At 48.1% G+C, this 25,513-nt stretch overlaps 1 protein-coding gene across 2 annotated transcripts; it reads right to left on the minus strand.

The window, feature by feature from the left end:
* Positions 1 to 1,558: 1,558 nt before the first annotated feature.
* PTGER2 (prostaglandin E receptor 2) lies at positions 1,559 to 24,631 on the minus strand (the record flags this gene model as incomplete). Of its 2 annotated transcripts, XR_014218743.1 has the most annotated exons (3): positions 1,559 to 2,552; positions 2,889 to 5,836; positions 23,714 to 24,631. XR_014218743.1 is itself a non-coding variant. In XM_082218943.1 (2 exons), the coding sequence occupies 2 exons, from the start codon at positions 24,629 to 24,631 to the stop codon at positions 5,588 to 5,590; spliced, it is 1,167 nt and encodes a 388-aa protein (XP_082075069.1). In that variant the 3' UTR covers positions 2,741 to 5,587. The 2 variants fall into 2 exon arrangements, 1 of the variants encoding a protein (XP_082075069.1); XM_082218943.1 differs by lacking the exon at positions 1,559 to 2,552 and having other exon boundaries at positions 2,741 to 5,836.
* Positions 24,632 to 25,513: the final 882 nt, after the last annotated feature.

Raw genomic sequence — 25,513 nt, forward strand, 5'->3', positions numbered from 1 at the left:
CTCTGCATTTCCACACGAATTTGTCCTCATGAAAATTCTTCACCATTAATGGAAAAATTATCCAGACGTACAATTTTCGTATGCAGTGTTTTGCATACAGCATTTTCCTTAATGTAATGCATCTACTGGGGTAAAGTGTGCAAGAACTGCAAAAATAGATACATTTTATGTGCCCTTCACTGCAGGAAATGCATTTCTGTGTACAATACTTGGCTGGAAAGGTCAGAGAAGTGTGAATTTTGAAGGATGGCTGTTTTGTTTCCCTTGTTCTTTCTGAAAGTGCGAACCAAGCATTTTTTTATTTCATAAAATTTATACAGTCCTTGATTGTAAAAAGAAACACCCCAAAGCGGTTTACAAAAGATAAAACAGCAAAACCGAGGAAAACTCACAGGAATACAAAAGTTAAATACTAAAACAGATTAAAATTACCTTGATTGTCTAAGCATTTGCACAGGCTTGTGTAATAAACAAGAATGTTTTTAGCAGGCACCGAAAAGAGTACAGCGAAGGCGCCTTCTTGATCTCAATAGGCGGGGGGTTCCAAAGTGTTGGCTCTGCCACACTAAACGACCAGGTTCTTATAAATGCGGTATAAGGTAAAGGGGACCCCTGACCATTAGGTCTAGACGTGGCTGACTCTGGGGTTGCGGCGCTCATCTCGCTTTATTGGCCGAGGGAGCCGGCGTACAGCTTCCGGGTCATGTGGCCAGCATGACTAAGCCGCTTCTGGCGAACCAGAGCAGCGCACGGAAATGCCGTTTACCTTCCCGCCGGAGTGGTACCTATTTATCTACTTGCACTTTGATGTGCTTTTGATCTGCTAGGTTGGCAGGAGCTGGTACCGAGCAACGGGAGCTCACCCCGTCGCGGGGATTCAAACCGCCGACCTTCTGATTGGCAAGCCCTAGGCTCTGTGGTTTAACCCACAACGCCACCCGCGTCTATTTTGCCTTTAAATGTGGACCGAATTGAGTTTCTCTTCCACCCTAGGCCTCCAGCTGTGTTGGACCACAGTTCCCATCAGCTTGTGTGAGCTGTAGTCCGAAGCAGCTGGAAAACATCACTTAGCGGAAAGCTGTTTAAAGAAAAGGAGACCTTAGTCTTGCCATTAAGAGTCATCAGATGTTGGATGGTTTCCTTTTGCAGCAGTAATATTTCCAGCCCAACTGGATTCCTGTAACCTAGGAGCTACGCCACTATAAAGCGGGAAGCATTTATAGAGGATTGTTTCTGTCCCGCCTTGAAATCCTAGCGGGATTACTTTCGTTGTTGAAAAACACCAGGCGGCTTTTATATAACAGTTTATTCCTTATGCCTCACCCTCCCAATTCGCCCAGGGGAAAATATCTTTCTTCAAGTAAACTCAAGACCCCCAAATGAATTCTCAAGTTATAATGCGAGTGAGGCGGCCCCTTGCTCAGAGGAAGAGAACTTTTTAGAAACAGGGAGGGCAGATCTCAGCACTATTTTTATCTTCTGAAAAGCCACGGGGAGCAGCAGAGAAATGCGAAGGAAACACGAGGAAGAGCAAAAAACACAAAAGACCCAAGAGGAAACCAAGTTTTATTTTGCACCTTTTACTTAAATATTTCTGAAACAGAATCTCAAAAGGAACAAACCATGGCATCCTTTCGCATTTGTTTCATTTATAAGGTTTCTTATATTCCCCTTTGCCGTTAAAAGTTCCCGGAGTGGTGTTACAGCAATACAGGTTATACAGCGTCATGTTAAAACAACAGCTTTGATTGGCAAGGAGTTTAAGGAATTGAAAAGTTCCCACCCCCTCACAGCATTAGCGTTGCCAGGGGTTGGACTAGATGGCCCTTTGGGTCCCTTCCATCTCTATAATTCTGTGATTTCAGCCATCTGCATTTCAGCAACCTGTTGGGTGCCCCTCCTGAATAATGTCCTGATTTACACGTAACACTAAACCATGGTTTGCTTAAACCACAGTTTGTTTAATAAGCAGCAAGCTAAAACAAGTTGTCTGACAGACGAGAGACAACAACAAACCACGGCTTCAGAGCAGAGTTTGTTGGCAATAAACAAACCATAGTTAAGTCGCTGGGCGGATAACACCATTGGTAAAGTTTATTAAACCACAAAACCAGGTTTGAGGAAGCTTTGGTCTTCCAGAACGACAACTCCTGGCTTGCTGGGGCTGATGGGAGTTGTAGTTCAGCACGATCTGTAAGGCTAAAGGTTCCCCATACCTGTACTAAGCCATGGTTTAACAGGCTATGGTTTAGTGTTGACTGCTAACCAGGGTAAGATGGGGCTGCTGCGAACTTCCTTGGCTTAGCATGGTAAGCCCTACGAACACCTATGCTGTTTGTCTCCACCATCTGGTATTCAAAGATAAACTGCCTATGTACATGGAGGCTCCATTTGCTATCATGGCTAATAAACAGAAACCCCCTTATGAAGAAAAGTTGCAGCAACCGGGACTCTCAACTGAGCGGAAAGGTGAGAGACAGGAGACAGGATTTAAGTTGACAAAATGATGCATGGCGAGGAGAAATTAGACCGAGAAAACATCCCTTCTCTCTCTCTCTCATTACACTGGAACTTGGTAAAGGTAAAAGACCATTAGGTCCAGTCGTGAACGACTCTGGGGTTGCGCCACTCATCTTGCTTTATTAGCTGGGCCATGTGGCCAGCATGACTAAGCCGCTTCTGGCAAACCAGAGCAGTGCACGGAAATGCCATTTACCTTCCCGCCAGAGTGGTACCTATTTATCTACTTCCACTTTGAGGTGCTTTTGAACTGCTAGGTTGGCAGGAGCAGGGACCGAGCAACGGGAGCTCACCCCGTTGCGGGGATTCGAACCACCAACCTTCTGATCGGCAAGTCCTAGGCTCAGTGGTTTAACCCACAGCGCCACCTGCGTACACTGGAACTTAGGGACATCCAATGAGGCTGAATGTGTTTTTTTTTGTGTGTGTGTTTTTATCTTGTAGTTTTACGCCATGAACTGCCCTGAGATCTGGGGACGGAGGGCGGCATACAAATTTAATAAATAATAGTAATAATAAATAAAATTCTAGGAGGAGAGGGCTATCAGCAGCCACTAGCGATGCCCTGCCTCCACGGTCAGAGGAAGTGCTTCTGGATCTCTGCTGCTGGAAACCGCAGGAGAAGAAAGGGCTCCGGAGGTTGGATCCTGCTTTTGAGTGCCCCACAGGTATTTGGGTGGCCACTGTGAGGAGCATATTCTGGACCAGATGGCCCAGGGGCCTGACCCAGCAGAGCTCTTGTTGTTCTTATGCTATTAATATTAATTATTAATATTAATATCTACATGGTGCCTAGGGAACAACTTGCACCTTAATATCAGCAAGACAAAGGAGATGGTGTTGGACTTTCGGAGGAAGGGAGGAGAACTAGCTTCGCTGTACATCAGGGAGGGCAGTGTGGAGAGAGTCTCTTCCTTTAAATTCCTAGTTGTTTATCTCAGTGAAGACCTTACTTGGAAGATCAATACAACCCAGGTGTTTAAGAAAGCCCAACTCCATCTCCTCAAAGTATTGTGGAAGAACGATGTCAATCAACACCTGATGATCTCCAACTACCGGTCCACAATAGAAAGTGTCCTTTCCTACTGCATCACGGTGTGGTACGCTGGTTTGACATCAACTGATAGGAAGTGCCTATAGAGCGTGCTGAATACAAAACAAGGTATTATGGGCTGTCCCGTGAATCCTCTGGATGACATCGCGGAAGAACGTTGCCTCAGGAGAGTGAGGAAAATTCTCAGGGATGATTCACACCCTGGCCGGCACTTTCTTGATCTCCTGCCCTCGGGCAGAAGATATAGAAGCATGATTAGTCGTACCAACAGGGTAAAGAACAGCTTCTATCTGTGGGCTGTTAGGCTGCTAAATGAAAAGATAACAACAGGGCAACTGACTTTCGGGTTTGGTGTGTGTGCGTCAGTAAACGAGGGGAATTAAGACTAAGAGAGCTGAGTGGGGAGTGCTCGTGTAGCCTCACTGTATACAAGTTGTACAAGTGACAATAAAATATTCCAATTTCAATTTCAATTCAATTAAAAGACCCAACCTCTCAGAAGCTAACGTCTCCACATTCTGCCTCCTCTCTGCTTTCCACACTTACTGGCCATTTTGTGCACAGTTTGCACTAGTAAATTATGCCTCTACCTGCTTCAGGTAAGAGCATCTTCCTTCTGGATTTGAAGATGTTGATTTCAGTGCGTAGACGACAAAGCTAATGGTCCATATAAGATAACGCAAGCTAATACGGATCTTACCACATTGACCAACGACCAAATACAGTTTTACTGACATATAGCATCTGAAGTCAAAGGAAACAGGAGGAAGAAAACATAGTGGGTTTCGAAGATAAATATCCATTGATAAAGTGTGCATCATGTTCTTTGCATTGGCCCCGGCCTTCTTCCGAGAGAAGAAACGTGCAAAGATGACACGTTTGGTTACAGAGTGTTTTGCAAACAAATAATGGTTCCTCGGGGAGATAATTCTCCCTCTGTCTCAGTGCAACATAAGGTTGACCCATCTAAGCATCAGAGCATGCAAAATCCCCCAAATTCAATCCTAGGCATCCCCAGGTGAGGATGGAAAAGACCCCTGCCTGAAATCCGGAAGAGAAAATTCCAGGAAGGAAAGACAATAATCAGCAAGATGGACCAATGATCTGATGTTGTCTCCAATCTGAACAGTCTCCAATGTTGCTACCTGAGGATTTCCTGGTGAACAGTTAGGATGGATGGCCATCTGTCAGGAAGTCGAAACAAGGTAAAAAAATTCCTTCCAGTAGCCCCTTAGAGACCAACTAAGTTTGTAATTGGTGTGAGATTTCGTGTGCATGCACACTTCTTCAGATACACTGAAACAGAAGTCACCAGACCTTTATATATAGTGAGAGGGTGGGGAGGGGTATTACTTAGAAGGGTGGTGGGAATGGGTGATTGGCTGATAGGTGTGGTAAACCAGTTGACGACTGTTAACGACTGCAGTTGGTCTCACAGGAAAAAGCAAGGGATGAGATGGCCAAAAATAGCTTTATCATGTATAATGAGATAAGAATCCAACGTCTCTATTCAGACCAGGTCTCTCCATGGTTTTAAGTTTGGTAATAAGTTGCAATTCAGCAACTTCTCTTTCCAGTCTATTTCTGAAATTCTTTTGTAATATGACAGCTACTTTGAGATCTTGTATAGAATGTCCTGGGAGACTGAAGTCTTCTCCTACGGGTTTCTCTGTCTTGTGATTCCTGATGTCAGATTTATGTCCATTTTTAAAATTTTGCTTCAACTACGGCAGACCAGCACGGCTACCTACCTATGTCAGGAAGTCTTTAGCTGTGATTCCCCCATGGCAGAACATTGGACTAGACTAGGATTCCTAAAAGTCCCTTCAAACTCCATCTAGGATGGAGTCATTTCAGACAATTGCCCTAGGGAAACGCAGGACAGCGCATACTTTTATGTCCAGCAGGCATGCCAACATGGGAATGGAGAATTCTAGCCATTCTCCTGGAATTACCCTGAGGAACTGTCCAGGGATGGACTTTCAAACATCTTCTCCAAAAGCAGGAGACCGTTCACTGCCTGCAAATGCCAGCCTGTTCGACAGGCTTTGGTTTGGCAAAGGGAGGCCTCTGCCTGTCTGTAGTTCGTGGTTTTAGGGGCACCCGGCAGCAGAGGACAGAGCGTATCACCCTCAGGATGGGGGGCCGGAGGATGGCAAACACCCAAGGGTCAATGATGGAATTGAAGGACAGGAACCGCATTGCCTGAAGGTCTTCCTTGTAATCCACACCTGGGTCAAAATGGTTCATAAAGGCACGGACCTGGAAAGAAACAAGAATAACAACACACTGTTTAGCAAAAGTAGAGACATCACCTTTCCAACAAAGGTCCGTATAGTAAATGCTATGGTTTTCCCAGTAGTGATGTATGGAAGTGAGAGCTGGACCATAAAGAAGGCTGATAGCTGAAGAATTGATGCTTTTGAATTCTGGTGCTGGAGGAGACTCTTGAGAGTCCCATGGACTGCAAGAAGATCCAACCTCTCCATTCTGAAGGAAATCAGCCCTGAGTGCTCACTGGAAGGACAGATCCTGAAGCTGAGGCTCCAAGACTTTGACCACCTCATGAGAAGAGAAGACTCCCTGGAAAAGACCCTGATGTTGGGAAAGATGGAGGGCACAAGGAGAAGGGGACGACAGAGATGGTTGGACAGTGTTCTCGAAGTGACCAGCATGAGGGAGGCAGTGGAAGACAGGAGTGCCTGGCGTGCTCTGGTCCAGGGGGTCACAAAGAGTCGGACACGACTAAACGACTAAACAGCAATAGCAGTTTAGCAATTGTATAGCGCACGAGGCTTAAAATGTTATGGGTTTTATTTTATAGAATTTATACGCCATGTGATTGGTAAAAACAGCGACTCCCTCAGAGTGGTTTACAAGGAGAACAAAACAATGGCATCGTCAGTAAAAAACAAGTCCTTAAAATATTCAGGAGGAACAAAACCCCAGCAATAAACTGAAAACAGATTGAATGTCAGAAGCAAGCTAGCAGTAAATCACACCATGCACATGGGAGTTAACTCTTGATTGGCAAAAATACGATCTGCCAGGACCTGGCAGAGTGTCAGGCCTAATGAGTACAGCAACTCCATCCCTGTAGGTCTTGCCCCCATGAAGCAGTTGCTGAGACTGAAGGTCCCCACAGCTGCCTAAGTCATCTCCTCTCCAGGGTTTTTTCCAAGCAATTGGAGACTGTGCCTGCATTCCAGCCTTTGCTCCTCGCTCTTCATGCCTCTTCTGGCCCTGGGAGACAAGGGGGAAGTTTGTCACAGCAGGAGGGGAAGACACCTGTGACTCTTCACCAGCCTAACTCATCTCTGCCTCTCTCTTTTTTAGAAATAATTTTTATTCTTTTTCAATTACAAAAACCCAATATAAGCCTTATTATATCAATACCAAATTGCAATACCAATTTGAATACAAGTCAATCAAATAGCCAACTATTAAATTTAGGTGGCTCCCTGCATGCTAGCCTTCAAGGTTTAATAATTCCCTTTAATTACGATCGAATCTTAATAACAACCCCTTATACCACAGCTACAATGTTTTAATTTCAATTTATATTAGCACATTTAATCATTTATGTCTCCGCTAGTGAAGTTCTCCTTTCTTCTTCCTGTGTGAGGTATTTATTTTAACCAATTATTCCTTTGCGTCTTTGCCAAATAGTATGTCCACCTTGGTTATTCCTGGTCTCCATCATGCCTTGTGTCTTTTTGTCTCAGTGCCATTCTAGAGCAGGCATGGCCAAACCTGGCCCTCCAGATGTTTTGGGACTACATTTCCCACCATCCCTGACCACTGGTCCTGTTAGCTAGGGATGATGGGAGTTGTAGTCCCAAAACAACTGGAGGGCCAAGTTTGGCCATGCCTGTTCTAGAGAGATCTCTCTTTCTTTGTCTTCCAGCCTCTCTGGCTGCAGTTGTAAAATCCCACCCACCTCTGTCTCTTGACCTCCCTTGTCCCTCTCGCCTGTTTCAGCTTCTGCCTCCAATTCTAGACTTCTCTCTGCCACAGACTCTCCCAGCTCACCAAGTCCTGTTACCCGGGTGAACATATCAGACGACACAGCAATTCTTCCCAAGCAGCTCTTTATTTGTAAGCTGGAACAGAACTGAAGAGCTCAGTCAGCCTGCATATACAGAGCTCCAGAACAACGTAACTGTTGCAACTTTCTAAAACTATCCAATCACTGAACGTCACTTTCGATCCTTCATTTGCATACAAACTATCCAATCACTGAACCTCACTTTCAATCCTTCATTTGCATAACTATCTACAGTATCCCCCTGCTGGCCCAGGGTGAGAACTTCAGTACATAACACCTTCTGTTGGAGGTTCCCCAACTGGTCCGTTCTACCATTCCTCTGCGTCCAACCGGTCCACGACATTGAAACATATATATCAACGTTCTCCATGGAATGTCAAATAATGGAACTCACTTCCGCAGGAGGCAGTGATGGTCAGTGGCTGTGATGGTCTGGGACTCAGGCTCGGACTCGGAACCAGAGGAGTCTCTGTCTGCACTGGATCCTTTGCCTCAGGCATCACCTGAACCAAGTCTGGGGCCTGATCCTGAAGAGTCCCAGTCTGCACAGGCTCCCCTGCAACAAGCACCAGCTGGGCCAAGTCAGGGGCCTGAGCCTGCCCTGGCTCCAGATGTGGGGATTACCTCGTCGCTTTCAGCTGGGCCATCACTTACAGCTGCTCCACTACCGGTTGGGTCAGGGGAGGCTGAGGTGGCCTCTGGGTCTAGTCACCCACCGACGTCTCCCTAGCTCCAGAGACTAAGGTCTGAGAGAAGGAGAGACCTGAGTACTTGCAGGAGGGCTGTTAACCTTCAGGTGAAACAGGGAGGAGAGTCGCCGGGGGATCAGGACTGGCCGCTACCCCGACAAAGATAAAAGGCTGTCGGACACTGCCCCAGGTTGCGGGAGCAACATTGCTGTATGCCAGATCCTGCCTGAGATCCTGTACCTGACCTTGCCTGGTTTCCTGCCTAGTGTCCTGCCTTGGCCCTGTCGGACTGACTCCTAGCAGAACCTTCGGATTCTGGACCTGGCCCTGGACAGCGTTGCACGGGTTATCCCCGGGCCCAGCACAGTGGCTGCTAGCCATGACAGCAATGTCCTGTCTCCACTTTTGGAGACAGCAACGTTTGTGAATGCTTAGTCATTTAGTGGTGTCCACCTCTTTGTGACCCCCTGGACCAGGGAGAAGAGGAGGTTAAGGGGTGATATGATAGCCATGGTTAAGGTTAAGGGGTGATATGATAGCCATGTTCAAATATATAAAAGGATGTCACATGGAGGAGGGAGAAAGGTTGTTTTCTGCTGCTCCGGAGAAGCGGACACGGAGCAATGGATCCAAACTACAAGAAAGAAGATTCCACCTAAACATTAGGAAGAACTTCCTGACAGTAAGAGCTGTTCGACAGTGGCATTTGCTGCCAAGGAGTGAGGTGGAGTCTCCTACTTTGGAGGTCTTTAAGCAGAGGCTTGACAACCATATGTCAGGAGTGCTCTGATGGTGTTTCCTGCTTGGCAGGGGGTTGGACTCGATGGCCCTTGTGGTCTCTTCCAACTCTAGGATTCTATGATTCTATGATTCTACGCCAGGCCCTCCTGTCTTCCACTGCCTCCCGCAGTTTGGTCAAACTCATGCTGGCAGCTTTGACAACACTGTCCCACCATCTCGTCCTCCGTCGTCCCCTTCTCCTTGTGCCCTCCATCTTTCCCAACATCAGGGTCTTTTCCAGGGAGTCTTCTCTTCTCATGAGGTGGCCAAAGTCTTAGAGCCTCAGCTTCAGGATCTGTCCTTCCAGGGAGCACACAGGGCTGATTTCCTTCAGAATGGAGAGGTTGGATCTTCTTGCAGTCCATGGGACTCTCCAGAGTCTCCTCCAGCACCAGAATTCAGTCGCAAAAAGCCGGCCACTGTGAGAACTAGCTGGGCCCATGGCCTGATCCTGCGGCCTCTTATGTTCTCATCCCGGGCTAGGCTTGTCTGAACAAAAATGTTTTCAGCAGCTGCTGTAAAGAGCACAGTGAAGCCCTGATGTCAAAACTTCACAGGGCAGCGGAAAAGGACAATAGCATGCCCAGGAATCTTCGTTAAACGGAGGAGGCATGTTGGGATCTGCTTTTGAACCTCAAGCGTTTTACGGGTGGAAAAGGCTGCAGAGAATTACGTCAGCCCCCCCTAACACAGGAAACGCTTCAAAGGATGCTCTGACTGTGTGGACTTAACTGCACTGCAGCAGCAAGAAGGTTCTTTATAAGGCTGGAGCAGAACACAGGAAATTGTTGAGGGTCTGGCTCACAGTCCAGGGTGAATTTGTGGCTGTGGTTTTGCCTCCAGGCCTACGCCAGCCTCCCTTTTCAGTCTCTGAGTCTCCCTTCGCTGCTCCTTCCCACTTCTTTTTTAAAATAAATTTATTTTTGCTTTTCAGGTTTATACATTTCACTAACTCGACAATCATCTTAAAAAGCAGAGACATCACCTTGCCAACAAAGGTCCGTATAGTTAAAGCCATGGTTTTCCCAGTAGTGATGTATGGAAGTGAGAGCTGGACCATAAAGAAGGCTGATCGCCGAAGAATGGATGCTTTTGAATTATGGTGCTGGAGGAGACTCTTGAGAGTCCCATGGACTGCAAGAAGATCAAACCTCTCCATGCTGAAGGAAATCAGGTCTGAGTGCTCACTGGAAGGACAGATCGTGAAGCTGAGGCTCCAAGACTTTGGCCACTTCATAAGAAGAGAAGACTCCCTGGATGTTGGGAAAGATTGAGGGCACTAGGAGAAGGGGATGACAGAGGACGAGATGGTTGGACAGTGTTCTTGAAGCTACCAGCATGAGTTTGACCAAACTGCGGGAGGCAGTGGAAGACAGGAGTGCCTGGCGTGCTCTGGTCCAGGGGGTCACGAAGAGTCGGACACGACTAAATGACTGACTAAACAACAACAACTTGATAATCATTTTAACATTTCAAAACTTGACTTCCTTTCCCCCCTTTCTGCAGTTCCTTAAATGCATTTTTCATAACTTCTGCATATCCAAATTAACTTAATTTGCTCATTTAATTTTCATCTGTTTTAAATATATACTTGTATAAAACCGCAGGCTATAACAATAATCCTGCCAGTGTTCTTAACTGCTTACAATTTATCTGTAAATATTCAATAAACCATTTCCATTCTTTTATATATAAAAAAGTTTGTTATCGAGAATTTCTTATTCTCCCGCCATTTCTGCATATTCCATAAATTTTTGTATCCATTTTTCCTTTGCTGGGACTTCCGCTTCTTTCCATTTTGGGGCAAGTAGCTTTCTTCCCGCTGTAGTAGCATAACAATGAGTCCGTAGGTGACTGTGGAGGCCAGTTTTGGATCCACACGTCCTTCCACAGTGTGGACATTGGTTTCCGGGCGGGAGCTGATCATGGTGAGGGTTTGCCAAGCCTGCCTTCCTCTTAGCACATTTCTCCCTTGCGTCCTGAGTTCGAGCGTCTTCAAAGCCCACAACATCTTTGGTCAAGGCTGTTCTCCAACTGGAGCGCTCGCAAGCCAGTGTTTCCCAATTGTCGGTGTTTATACTACATTTTTAAAAGATTTGCCTTGAGACAGTCTTTAAACCTCTTTTGTTGACCACCAGCATGACGCTTTCCATTTTTAAGTTCAGAATAGAGTACAGTGGTACCTCGGGTTACAGACGCTTCAGGTTACAGACTCCGCTAACCCAGAAATAGTACCTCGGGTTAAGAACTTTGCTTCAGGATGAGAACAGAAATCGTGCTCCAGCGGCAGCGGGAGGCTCCATTAGCTAAAGTGGTACCTCAGGTTAAGAACAGTTTCAGGTTAAGAATGGACCTATAGAACGAATTAAGTTCTTAACCCGAGGTACCACTGTACTGTTTCCGATAGTGGAAATGGACATATTCACCTTTCGTGGGGTTTATCGGGGACAGAATCCAAGATCTGCTTCTACATGCAGAACAGATGCTTCACCACTGAATTCAGATCATCCCACAAAGCAATCATGCTACTTGGTTCATGATCTTTGTCAGGTTCCAAAATGACCTGCAGCACTCACTTGTCACAAAGTGTAGTGCTGGTGACTAGTTTAAATAATTTCTTCTTTTATGTAAACAGCAGACGGAAAATTGGAATTTCCTCTTTTGCATTATTATTATTTTTGCTCATGTTTCTTTCCTTCTGCTTTCTTTCTCGCTCTCTCTTTCCTCCCTTTATCTCTATAGCCCCTTTCTTTCCTTCTTCTGTTTTTCTCCTTTGTTTTGTCCCTTTCGTGGCTGCAATTTTACTGGGAAATCTCAATAAAAAATTGTATTTTTTAAAAAATGGACCATGCCAAAAGGTTGAGTGCCTAACAGGTCCCTGTGAGAGTGCCTTTTCTGCAGATCGAAGCAGCGGAATGAGCATGCATGGATGGGGTAAGGCGATATTCAGTAGAGCTTACTCCCAGGGAAGTGTCTTGCACAGCCACCTTCAAAATGATGCACACTAGACAAAGATCCGTATAGTTAAAGCTATGGTTTTCCCAGTAGTGTTGTATGGAAGTGAGAGCTGGACCATAAAGAAGGCTGATCGCCAAAGAATGGATGCTTTTGAATTCTGGTGCTGGAGGAGACTCTGGAGAGTCCCATGGACTGCAAGACGATCAAACCTCTCCATCCTGAAGGAAATCAGCCCTGAGTGCTCCCTGGAAGGACAGATCCTGAAGCTGAGGCTCCAAGACTTTGGCCACCTCATGAGAAGAGAAGACTCCCTGGAAAAGACCCTGATGTTGGGAAAGATGGAGGGCACAAGGAGAAGGGGACGACAGAGGACGAGATGGTGGGGCAGTGTTCTCGAAGCGACCAGCATGAGTTTGACCAAACTGTGGGAGGCAGTGGAAGACAGGAGTGCCTGGCATGTTCTGGTTCTGGCGGTCATGAAGAGTCGGACACGACTAAACGACTAAACAAAAACAGACAAAGATGCTACAGATAGGTAGCCGTGTTGGTCTGCCATAGTCAAAATAAAAAAATTTCTTCCAGTAGCACCTTAAAGACCAACTAAGATAGTTCTTGCACACTTGCATGCACACGAAAGCTCATACCAAGAACTAACTTAGTTTGTCTTTAAGGTGCTACTGGAAGGAATTTTTTTATTTAGACAAAGATGTGCCACTGATCTCATTTTGCAGCATGCACCAGCTGCTAGGAGTCACAAGCTGGGAAGACGCGCTCTTCTGCTCAGACCCTGCTTGCAAGTTTCTCATGGGGCAGCGGACTGGCCACCATGAGAACTGCACGCTGTACCAGATGGGAGTTTGGCCTGGTCCAGCTGGACTTAAGTGCTATGCATCATTTGTCTTATTTTGCTATTTCTTGGGAAAGGAAGGAGTTATGCAAGACTCTGAGCAACGCTACCCCCCCGCCCCCACCTAACCACCAGAATTCTTACTGGCTTGTGAAGTGTCAGGCAGCGTCAGCCAGAAACTTACTTTTGTATCTAAATAATCTGTAATGAATTGGGGGGGGGCCGGTGTTTAAAATTCACTTTTCCCAAAAACAACAACCAGAGTCCTTTCTATTGGGGATAATTCAGAATGAAATTCCCAGGTGTCAAAAAAGGTTATTTATGTATCCTATTACTGTGGCCTGTGTTTCGTTAGCCCCCAAATGGAAAACGAGCGAGGTCCCAACCAAAGAAGAATGGGGATTTAAGATGACAGAATATGCACAACTCGCAGACATAACATTGAATAACAGAACAAGAAGAATGTATGTTTAAAGAAGATTGGAAAACGTTTATTGAATATATGGAGGGGGGAATTGTGTACACCTGAGAACGTTGGCAGCATTAAGATAAATTCAACAGTGTAAATTAGGTTTGATGGATGCATTTGTGGAATATTGAATGGTTTAGTTTTTGTAAAATACCGGTATGCAGGAATCTATGATACGCAAAATGGACAATGGAAGGAAAAGAAGGGAAGTCATTGGTATTTTAAGGATGTTAAAATGAGTATTTTAAATTGTGTAGCAGAAAATTTAATTTTAAAATCATATATGTAAAAAGAAATTTAATTTTGGTTTTATAATTTTATTTTACTTATTGTTTTTATTATTAAATTTATATACCGCCCGTCATTAAAAGGGCGGCTCACAGAATAAAATACAATACACAAGAAAGTAATTAAACCCAAATAACAAAACAATACCCCCCCTCCTTCTGAGAATTCACAGAAATAATTCTGAGATTTGCAGGAAGCTCTATTCATTATGGCACCCTCCCCTGCCCTCTGCAGAATTGTGGCGTTCAGGAAGCCCCGGAAGCAATAAGACCTGCAAAACTCCTCATGTATCCATGCCTCAGTTTATTCACCATTCAAAACAGGGATGGGAAAACTGTGTCCTTCCAGACTGTTGTATCCCTGAACATTGCCCAGTGCTGGCTGGAGCTGATGGGAGTTTGGGCTCCAATGGCAGCCATCATGGCTAGTAGCCTTTGATAGCCCTCTCTGCCACCATGGTTTGGAAGAACCTGTTGTAGGGCAGAGTCAGTGTGGCGTAATGGTTAGAGTATGGGTCAGCAAACTAAGGTCCATGGGCTGGATCAGGCCCAATTGCCTTCTGGCTGCAGCCCACGGACGGTCCGGGAACTGCCAGCACGCATGCATTCTTTCCCTCTCCTTCACATGGCGCCGCCAGCTGCGCCTCCTCCCTCCCTCCCAGCTTCTCCCTGTGCCTTCCTCTTAGCACGTTTCTCCCTTGTGTCCTGAGTTCGAGTGTCTTCAAAGCCCATGACACCTTTGGTAAAGGCTGTTCTCCAACTGGAGCGCTCGCAGGCCAGTGTTTCCCAATTGTTAGTGTTTATACTACATTTTTTTTTAGTTTTGCCTTGAGAAACTCTTTAAACCTCTTTTGTTGACCACCAGCACGACGCTTTCCATTTTTAAGTTTGGAATAGAGTACAGTGGTACCTCGGGTTACAGACGCTTCAGGTTACAGACTCCGCTAACCCAGAAATAGTACCTCGACTTAAGAACTTTGCTTCAGGATGAGAACAGAAATTGCACGGTGGCGGGAGGCCCCATTAGCTAAAGGGGTACCTCAGGTTAAGAACCCTTTCAGGTTAAGAATGAACCTCCAGAACAAATTAAGTTCTTAACCCGAGGTACCTCTGTACTGTTTCCGACAGTGGAAATGGACATATTCACCTGTCATGGGGTATATCAGGGACAGAACCCAAGATCTGCTTCTACATGCAGAACAGATGCTTCACCACTGAATTCAGATCTCCTCGCAAAGTAATCATGCTACTTGGTACATGATCTTTGTGAGGTTCCAAAAGTGACCTGCAGCACTCACTTGTCACAAAGTTTGGAATAGAGTAGTTGCTTTGGAAGACGATCATCAGGCATCCACACAACATGACCAGTCCAACGAAGTTGATGTTGAAGAATCATCGCTTCAACACTGGTGATCTATTATTAGCCCTCTGTTATGTGCTGAGTTGAATAGGATCCAAAAAGCAGCAGTTTGATTGGTCCTAGAACAATGGGGTCCAGAATGCAGCAGTCTGATTGCTCCTAGAACAATGCAGCAGTCTGATTGGTCCACAGGAACCACCCAATCAAGCTCCAGGTGGAAGTGAATCCGCAACCTGATTGGCCTACAGGAGAATCCCAGAATTAGCCAATCAGGTGCGACCCATTGTGTAAATAATGTATATAAAGCAGCTATTTTGGGGGAACTTTCATTCCTCACTACTATGAGCTGATTAGAGAGCATGAAATCCACACTCGACTCCGAGTCTATTTCACCCTCCTTTCAATATTTTATATTCCTCCCCTGAAAGTAATGGGGGCACACATGAACTAAATTACTGGAACCCCAGGCAGCACCAAACAACTGTCATAGGATTTCTGCTTGCGTAACGAGACTTCCGCTCATCTCTCTCCCTTCGCCTTGCACCCTCCCCCAAAATCTGCTTCCGAGTGCAGTGGGAGCCCCACAAAGCAGATTTAGGGGAGGAGAAGGTCCCACTGGGAAAGCGGGAATTCTCACACGCAGACACAGGACGGTGACTTATCGCTGTGCTAAATACCAGTTGAGAAAGTCCCAGGCAGTCCAGGAGGAAAGAACACACAACTGCGGCTTCCCCTTTCTGACCCGGCCCATTGCAGATCTGCCAGCTGCACCTTCTCCAGTTATGACTCAGCCGGGGGGGGGGGGATGAAGTGGAGAAGATGTTTCAAGGCTGTTGAGACCCAGAGCTAAATACTGGGGGCCAACAGCCGAATGTCAATATCCTGTTATAATAAACTTTGGGATGAGACTGTAAGGATAGAAAGAGAAAGAGAGAAATATCTAAATTAATGGTTCTTATTAGCCTGAGTAGCACAGAGTTAAAAACAAAAGAGTAAATGGGTAATGTAAATGGGTAAAATGGATGATAATTGCAGCCAGGCAGGTTACAGCGAGTAACTGGGAAAATGCAGAAAATGAGCTAGGGGTGAACCAATGGAGGAAAAAACTGAATCATATTATAATTTTAGAATACCTAACTGTGAAGATACATAGAATGAAAGGGTTTAAGGTCAGTGAGAAAGAGGAGGATTGGTTTGAGACAAGGGCTGTGATGCGATGGACACCACACCAAAGTATGGTGATCCATACTAGCAATGGAAAGGAACGGTTTATCCCTGCTTCCTCTTGTCCAAGTGCAAACGGCAATTCTGGTTTTCTCCCGGTTGACGTTGGCTCTGATTTAGAGCCGAACAGCAGGTTTTCCCTGGGAAGGAAGAATGGCAAGTGGAAAACCACACAGACCTGCGCACAGGGCAAGCGGAGGAAGTGTGAACCAGCCCAAAGTTTCTCCTCGTCATATATATTGACTCAGCATTTGCTTGTGGCTTTTCCATGTGTGGTATTTTCATTTTGTAAAAAGCCGCCCTCTGGCTAATTTGAGCTGGCTGCTGGGCTGTCTCTGTTGCTAGCAGCTCCCTGGGATTTCAGCCTTGTTTACACAGTTGGCTTGCTCATCTCATGCTGTAAAAACTAACGCATATAAACAGAAAGCCATTTAAATGTTTTGCATTCTATTGCACGGTTTAAGAGTTTCCCCTTTTTATGCCGCGAGAGGCTGGATAGAGTCCCGAAGGTGGATTGAACATTACAGATTGTATCCACCTAACCATCCCTGGAATACCGGGCAATGTTTTGTGTTATTGTTAAAATAAAAAAATTCCTTCCAGTAGCACCTTAAAGACCAACTAAGTTAGTTATTGGTATGAGCTTTCGTGTGCATGCACACTTCTTCAGAAGTTATTGTTATTGTTGTCATCCATCCGTCTCGAGAGACAACGGGGGTGAGCCTCCGGGGGTGAAGTCAAACTTCTGTGTTAGCAGGTCCAAAGGGACCCCCCCCGGGCGCAAGCCTGGGCAGTGGGTCTGGAGGTCCTGAACTACCCGGACGACAAGACCACCCCCTCTCGGCCTTGCTGGCGGGGTCCAAAGGAAAGTAGAGGAAGACGTTTGGCACCAGCTGGGCTGCAGGAGTTGCTGGAAGGAGGCTGTTGCAGGAATTTATATACCGTATTTTTCGCCCTATAGGACACACTTTTCCCCCTCCAAAAATGAAGGGGAAATGTGTGTGCGTCCTATGGGGCGAATGCAGGCTTTCGCTGAAGCCTGGAGAGCGAGGGGTCGGTGCGCACTGACCCCTCTCACTCTCCAGGCTTCAGGAAGCTCTGTGCAACCCTCGGGAGACCGGCTCCGAGGGTTGCGCAGAGCTGCCTGCAGTCCCGGGATCAGCGCAGCTCTGCGCAGCCACCGGGAGCCAGGGGCGAAGTCCCACCCTGCTCTGGATGGTGGCGCAGAGCTGCCTGCAGTCCCGGGATCAGCGCACTTCTCCCCATAGCCAGCCCCACAAGCTCGGGGGACAGCAGGGAGGCAGAGCGTACCTTCCCACTGTTCCCCGACCTGGTTCTTCCAGCCCCACACCTGGGGGAAAAATAATTTTCCCCCCTTTATTCCCCCCCCCAACTAGGTGCATCCTATGGGCCAGAGCGTCCTATGGGGCGCAAAATGCGGTAGGTTGCCGGGGGGAGGTTACCCCTCCAGCAGATATCATGATATCACAGATATCACAGGCAAAGGCACAGCCCTCTTCATGTCTTTATCTGCTCCACACCTGATATTCTGTGAAATGGACGCATGGGCCAAATAGGGGTGTTGCAGGAATTTATTTATAGGGTGGGGGGCGTTGCCCCTCCAGCAGATATCATGCACATGCAGCTCACTACCAAAATCATCACAATCACTTTTGTGACTTTTGTGATTTGTCCCCACAAAACACTTCATCACAGTTTCTTCCTATCTATTCAAAGGGCCTTTGCTGCACAATACCAAATGTAAGAATTCACTGATAAATGTCTCTATGTACTGGCTCACTGGGAAAACTTCAGAAATTCATATAGACATGTGAGCTCAGCTACTCAGCAGCCCCTCTGCCTGAGGGATAATCCCTGGCATCCGGATACCTGAGTGCCAGGCAGGTAGCCATTCCAGAAATAACAAACCCAGATGAAGACAAAAGGGTGTGATTAACTTGGCTGGGGAAACAGGGAAATGTAGAGATCTCTTTTGTTCCACTTGATGGGTGTTTGGTGGAGGGCGAGGGGAACCATGGGGCAGGGTCCAGGATGCTCAGATTACGGCCACCAGACCTCCCCTTTCATGATGTAACCGTGATGTATTAGTTATGTAGTTGGGGGGGGCATGGGGATTAGCAGCTAACAAAAGTTTGGGGGCTCTTTTGTTGGGGGCTTCCATCTTGTTCCACCTTGTGGCAGGTGGGAGTCCTGTCTCGAGGGTCTTCAATAAAGACCAAGCCTACTGGCTGCTGTTTCGCTCTGGTATTCCTGGCTGCTTGTTTTTTGTCTAAGGGAGCCCTCAGATTTCTCTGTTAACAAGGCGTACAAGCAGTGGCATAGCGTGGGTTGTCAGCACCCGGGGCAAGGCAAGTAATTTGCGCTCCCTAACCCGTGGATTTGCACCCCCTAACCCATGGATTTGCGCCCCCTAACCCTAACCCCCAGATGTTGTGCCCGGTGCGGCCGGTCCCCCCTGCACCCCCCACAGTACGCCACTACGTACAAGGAGTCATCCAACTGCCTTAGGGACTCCTCTCTGGATTTGTGTAGCGTGCACTCCTGAGCTTCTTCATTTTATTTAATTTTTGTTAAATAATTTTTATTAATTTTCAATTACAAAACTCCAATATAAGCCTTATTATATTAATTCCAAATTGCAGTACAAATTCAAGTACAAATCAATCATAAAGCGAATTATAAAAATTTATATGCCCCCCCGCCTGTACTTCAAGGTCTGTTGATTCCCTTTCACCCTGCTTCCGATCTATTACTCAATCCAATTACAATCCACTCTTGATAAAATCCCTTGTACCCCAGCTACAACGATTGACTTCAATTCGTATTAAGACATTTAGCAATTTGTAAATCCGCGAAGGAAATTTTCCTTTCTTCTTCCTGCATGAGGTTTTAATTTCCATCCACTGTTCCTTAGCCTCTTCATTATTGACAATATGAATGAACCAATAAAATTGATGATATTGGACCACTCAATGGACAGCCCTACCATCCTACTACAGTGAACGTGTTTGCTCTATGAATGCAGGAGTTCTTAAGTCTATTCCTCCCCCCCCCATCCACTGACACACCAGGGGTTCAAATTGCTCACCCAGCCCATCTCATTTCAGGACCACAGTGCTCTCTAGTTTCATCTTCGCTTCTGCCCAAGCCCCCATGTGCTTTCCAACGACTAAAATTGGCAGATTGGGAAAGGTTATGGAAAGCAGACTTGAAAATTATGGCATGTTGTATGTATGCTGAAAGAAAACTACCTCGGCTTACAGACGCTTCGGGTTACAGACTCCGCAAACCCAGAAATAGTACCTCGGGTTAAGAACTTTGCTTCAGGATGAGAACAGAAATCGTGCTCCGGCGGCGCAATGGCGGCAGGAGGCCCCATTAGCTAAAGTGGTACCCCAGGTTAAGGACAGTTTCAGGTTAAGTATGGACCTCCGGAACGAATTAACCTCTTAACCCGAGTTACCACTGTATATGAAATGATGTACCAGTGGTATTTGACTCCTAGGATGCAGCCTCTTGGGCTTGCTGATCAGAAGGTTGGCGGTTCGAATCCCCGCAGCAGGGTGAGCTCCCGTTGCTCAGTCCCTGCTCCTGCCAACCTAGCAGTTCGAAAGCACGTCAAAGTGCAAGTAGATAAATAGGTACCGCTCCAGCGGGAAGGTACACGACATTTCCGTGTGCTGCTCTGGTTTCGCCAGAAGCGACTCAATCATGCAGGCCACATGATCTGAAAAAACTGTCTGCGGACAAATGCCAGCTCCCTCCACCAGTAAAGCGAGATGAGCGCCGCAACCCTAGAGTCATCTGCGACTGGACTTAACTGTCAGGGGTCCTTTACCTTTTAAGCTAGCAAATAGGTCAATAGGACAAGTACAAACACCTACTGGAAATGTAAAGAAAAAGAAGGTACCTTTTATCATATGTGATGGACCTGTAAGGTACTAAAAGCTTTCTGGGAGATGATATACTGTACAGTGGATGCTTGGGTTGCGAACATGATCTGTGCGGGATGCACGTTTGCAACCTGCAGCATTTGCAACCCGTGTCTGCGCATGGGCAGGTTGCAATTCGGTGCTTCTGCGCATGCGCAAAGCACGATTTAGCGCTACTGTGCATGCGAGACTGTCGAAACCCGGAAGTAACCCGTTCTGGTACTTCTGGGTTTTGGTGGTCCGCAACCCAAAAAAACGCAACCTGAAGCAGGTGTAACCCGAGGTATGACTGGATAATGAAATGAAAAGAAAATGTTTTAAATAACCTTTGTTAAAAAACCCCAGAAGCTTTCTTTTTAGGAATTACAGGTACTGACATCCCAAAGGAGCTGAAAAGACTTTTCATGTATGGAACAATAGCTACTCAGGTGCTACTAGCCCAGAGACAGAAAAAAGACAAAATCCCTAACAGAGAGGAATGGGAAGCTAAGATAATGGTCTATGCCGAAATGGCAAAGCTGACTGGAAAACTCCGGAACCAAGAGAACAAAAACTTTTAAAAAGAATGGGATTTTTAAAATAAGTTATCTAGGAGACCACTATAAGCAGATGGAAACATTAGCAGGATTTTAATTCCGCTTGTAATGTAATAAATGCTATGGACAATATGGATTGATGTAAAAATTAGAGAATGGAAAAATATGCAGTTGTAAATGTTGAAAATAGGATTCCATGGAGGGGATATGGGGAAGTCGAGAGATTCAGAGTAATCTCAATATATGGATATGTCTTTGGATTGTTATAATTTCGTATTTGTAAAACCAAACAAAAATGATTAGAAGAAGAAGAAACGAAATTGCAGGCAAGACTTGAAAGGCAAGCAAAAGGATGTAATATAAGATATATGATTTTTTTTTTGGGGGGGGGAGTACTGTATTTAAGACGCGGGTGGTTCTGTGGGTTAAAACCACAGAGCCTAGGACTTGCCGATCAGAAGGTTGGTGGTTCAAATCACCGCAACGGGGTGAGCTCCCGTTGCTCGGTCCCAGCTCCTGCCAACCTAGCAGTTTGAAAACACGTCAAAGTGCAAGTAGATCAATAGGTACCGCTCTGGTGGGAAGGTAAATGGCGTTTCTATGTGCTGCTCAGGTTCGCCAGAAGCGGCTTAGTCAGGCTGGCCACATGACCTGGAAGCTGTACACTGGCTCCCTCGGCCAATAAAGCGAGATGAGCGCCGCAACCCCAGAGTCGGCCATGACTGGACCTAATGGTCAGGGGTCCCTTTACCTTTACCTTACTGTATTTAAGGATTTGAACAGAAACATCGTGGAAGTAAGGATGGGAGGTCAAAACACCAGGGGAAGGTTGTACGGGAACTGAACGGAATTGGTTAAACTGTATGAAAATCAATGAAAATTAACGGGGGAGGAAGAGTGGTTAGACACTGGCATAAATCGCAGGAGGAAATTGACTGATGTCTCACATTTAACATGCCTTTAAGGGTCATCCTGAGCCCTTAACGCTAAACATCCAAGACTCTGGGGCATCGGAAGCTGCCTTATCAGCCCTGCTGCGTCAAAAGGCTGCAGGGTCTTTGGGGAAGGCCAAGAGCTCACTGGGAGAACACCTGCTCTGCCTGCAGAAGGTCGCAGATTCAAACCCAGCTGCTTTCGGGGCCAGCAGCGGAGGGTGCTCAAGCTGGGCATCTGCCAGGGCCCCACAGCCAGCAGAAGACCCATGGATCCTAACTGTGTACTGTTCTGGTTGCCTCGCCTCAAAAAGGATATTGTACTTTTGGGAATTTCCCAGTAGTGATGTATGGAAGTGAGAGCTGGACCATAAAGAAGGCTGATTGCCAAAGAATTGATGCTTTAGAATTCTGGTGCTGGAGGAGACACTTGAGAGTCCCCTGGACTGCAAGAAGATCAAACCTCTCCATTCTGAAGGAAATCAGCCCTGAGTGCTCCCTGGAAGGACAGATCCTGAAGCTGAGACTCCAAGACTTTGGCCACCTCATGAGAAGAGAAGACTCCCTGGAAAAGACCCTGATGTGGGGAAAGGTGGAGGGCGCAAGGAGAAGGGGACGACAGAGAACGAGATGGTGGGACAGTGTTATCCAAGCTACCAACATGAGTTTGACCAAACTGCGGGAGGCAGTGGAAGACAGGAGTGCCAGGCGTGCTCTGGTCCAGGGGGTCACGAAGAGGTGGACACCACTAAACGACTAAAGAACAACAACACTTTTGGGAATGGTTCCAAAAAGGGCAGCCGAAATTATCAAAGGCCTGGAGAAGAGAAGATTTAGAGATGATGTGATGGCTGTTGTTAGCTGCTGTGAGCCCGGCTTTGACCAGAGGGGCGGGATACAAATAACATCATTATTATTATTATTATTATTATTATTATTATTATTATTATTATTAGCCTCCTTCAAATATCTGAAGGGCTGTGATCACATTGAAGAGGCTTGTTTTCTGCTACTCCAGAGTGTAGGACCTGAACTAACGGATTCAAATGACAAGAAAGGAGATTCCAGCTAAACATCAGTCTGCAGAGCATGAGACTGCATGTCAGGGTCATGGGTTCAAATCCCATGTTGGGGTAAAAGATCCCTGCATTGCAGGGGGTAGGACTAGATGACTCTTGGGGTCCCCTCCAGCTCTACAATTCTATGATCAGGAAGAACTTTCTGACAGTATGAACTGTTTGGCAGTGGAACGGATTCCCTTGACGGTGTCTCTGAAAATCGCTTGGGAAGACAGGCAAACTAATGCCAGTGTACTGGAAGAAGCAAAGATCACCAGTGTTGAAGCAACGATTCTTCAACATCAACTCCATTGGACTGGTCATGTTGTGCGGATGCCTGATTATCATTTTCCAAAGCAACTACTCTATTCTGAACTTAAGAATGGAAAGCGTAATGCTGGTGGTCAACAAAAGAGGTTTAAAGACTTTCTCAAGGCAAATCTTTAAAAAAAGTATTATAAACACTGACAACTGGGAAACACTGGCCTGCGAGCGCCGCAGTTGGAGAACAGCCTTGACCAAAGGTGTCATGGACTTTGAAGACACTCAAACTCAGGACGCAAGGGAGAAATGTGCTAAGAGGAAGGCACGCTTGGCAAATCCACACCGGGATCAACTCCCGCCTGGGAACCAATGTCCCCACTGTGGAAGGGCGTGTGGATCCAGAATTGGCCTCCACAGTCACTTACGGACTCATTGTTAAAACCGTGTTTATGGAAGACAATCTTACTCAGCTATGAGGGATGGCCAAAGAAGAAGTTGAGATTCTTATATTGCAGGGGTTGGACTAGATGACCCTTGGGGTCCCTTCCAACACTACAGGGCTACAATTCTACAACTGTAAACCTCTTTAAGAGCCCCTTTCACTCTGATGCAGCCCCAGCTCCATGACAGCTCACCCCGTACCTCTTGGCCAGCTCACAGGCTGGCTGCTTGTGCCCCAGGATTTTGGACTGCTCCCCCGGGGCGTCCCAGTCGCATCCTCCCTTCCCACTCACCGTGAAAGGCAGGGAGCACACGGCGAAGGTGATGGTGATGATGGCCAGGAGAATGAGGTGGTCGAGCTCCTCGAACATGGACAGCTGCTTTCTGGTCGCGCACCTGGGGCTGGGCGCCTGGCCGTCGGAGGACTCCGTCTGGCGGAGCTGGGAAGAGGAGGAGGACGAAGCGGCGGCGGCTGCAGCTGCGGTCGCCCGTCGGGTGGCTTTGCCCCTCCGCTGCATGCGGAGCAGGTTGACGATGACGCTGAGGTTGCAGAGCAGCACGGCCAGGATGAGGAGCAGCAGCAGCGACGCGTAGAGGAGCGAGAAGGCGCCCCCCGACGACAGCTCCGCCGCGCCGCCGGCCCGCGGGAAGTGCATCTGGATGAAGCACCAGGTGCCCGGGCAGTACTGGACGTAGCGGCCGAAGCCGAGCAGCGGCAGGGCGCAGAAGGCGGCGGCCAGCGCGTAGAGGGCCGGCAGGGCGGCCAGCAGGAGCGGCGCGACGGGGCGGGCGCTCAGGAGCCGCTCGTACAGGTAGGGCGCGCCGATGGCCAGGCTGCGCTCCAGCGCCATGGCGCCCAGGCATCCCATCGTGGCCAGGCTGAAGAAGCTCATGGCGAAGGCGAAGTAGAGGCACACGCCGCCGCCGTCGGACAAGCCGCGCAGCGTCCGCCGGCGCCCGTAGGCTGCCAGCACTACCGGGCTCAGCAAACAGGTTCCCAGCAGGTCCGTCAGCACCAGCGCCATCACCAGCACGTGGAAGGGCGCCAGGCGCTCCCGGCGAGCCCGACGGCGAGCCCGCGCCCGCAGCAGCAGCCCCAGCGCCGTCACGTTGCCCAGCACACCGGCCGCGAACATGAGCGCCGCGCTGGCCGGGCTCTCGCCCGACGGCGGACGCAGCTCCAGCGCCGCCTCGCAGCTCGTGGTGTTCATCGGAGGGGACTGCCCTCAGCGCGGTCCGTCAAGAGGGAAGGCTGGCGGAGGCGGAGAAGTCGGCGGGGGCGGGACCAGGCGACACCTCCCTCCTTCCTTGGAGAGAGACCGGGTGCCCCGTCGGGGGCGGAGCATCGGCCGGCCTCCCCAGTCCTTCGCCAGCAGCCGAGCCCCACGACGGCGTCCCCAAGGCGCACGAAGGAATCTACGGGGACCCCGAGGACCGTCGGAGGACTCAGTCTGGCAGAGCTGGGAAGAGGAGGAGGAGGACGACGACGACGAAGCGGCGGCCGCACCTGTTAGGGTGCTGGAGAAAGACCGGGTGCCCCGTCGGGGGCGGAGCGTCGGCCGGCCTCCCCAGACCTTCGCCAGCAGCCGAGCCCCACGACGGCGTCCCCAAGGCGCACGAAGGAATCGACAGGGACCCCAGGACCTCGCCAATCCCCGCCATCCGACAGCGTCCCGAAGGCGCACGCGGGGGGTGGGGGAGGGAATCGATGGGAAGCCAGAGGACTTCTCCAATTCCGCCCCCCACCACGGAGTCCCCAAGGCGCAGGGGGAATCGACGGGGACCTCGCCAATACCCCTCTCCCACGGGGTGCAGCACCTTTGCCAGTGCTTTCAACGCCGTGTAGTGTGAAGTCATCCGAGCCGTCTTGCTCCAGGGCCGGGATCCTGTCCTCCCACCGCAGCCCCGGATTCGCCCTCGACGGGGCGATGCGGCAGCCCCCGATCTCCGCGGCGTCCCTGGGCGCTACACGCGCGTGGGTCTCCTTCACGCGGGTCCGTTGGTAGATGCAAACTGAAAACACGTGGCGGGGGACGCGGCCCCGTCAGCTCTGGGTGATTGGAGAGGCGTGGAGATATTTTCTCTGGATTTCC

Source organism: Podarcis vaucheri (genome assembly GCF_965113315.1).
Source record: "Podarcis vaucheri genome assembly, chromosome: 1".
In the NCBI taxonomy this organism is placed as follows: Eukaryota; Metazoa; Chordata; class Lepidosauria; order Squamata; family Lacertidae; genus Podarcis; species Podarcis vaucheri.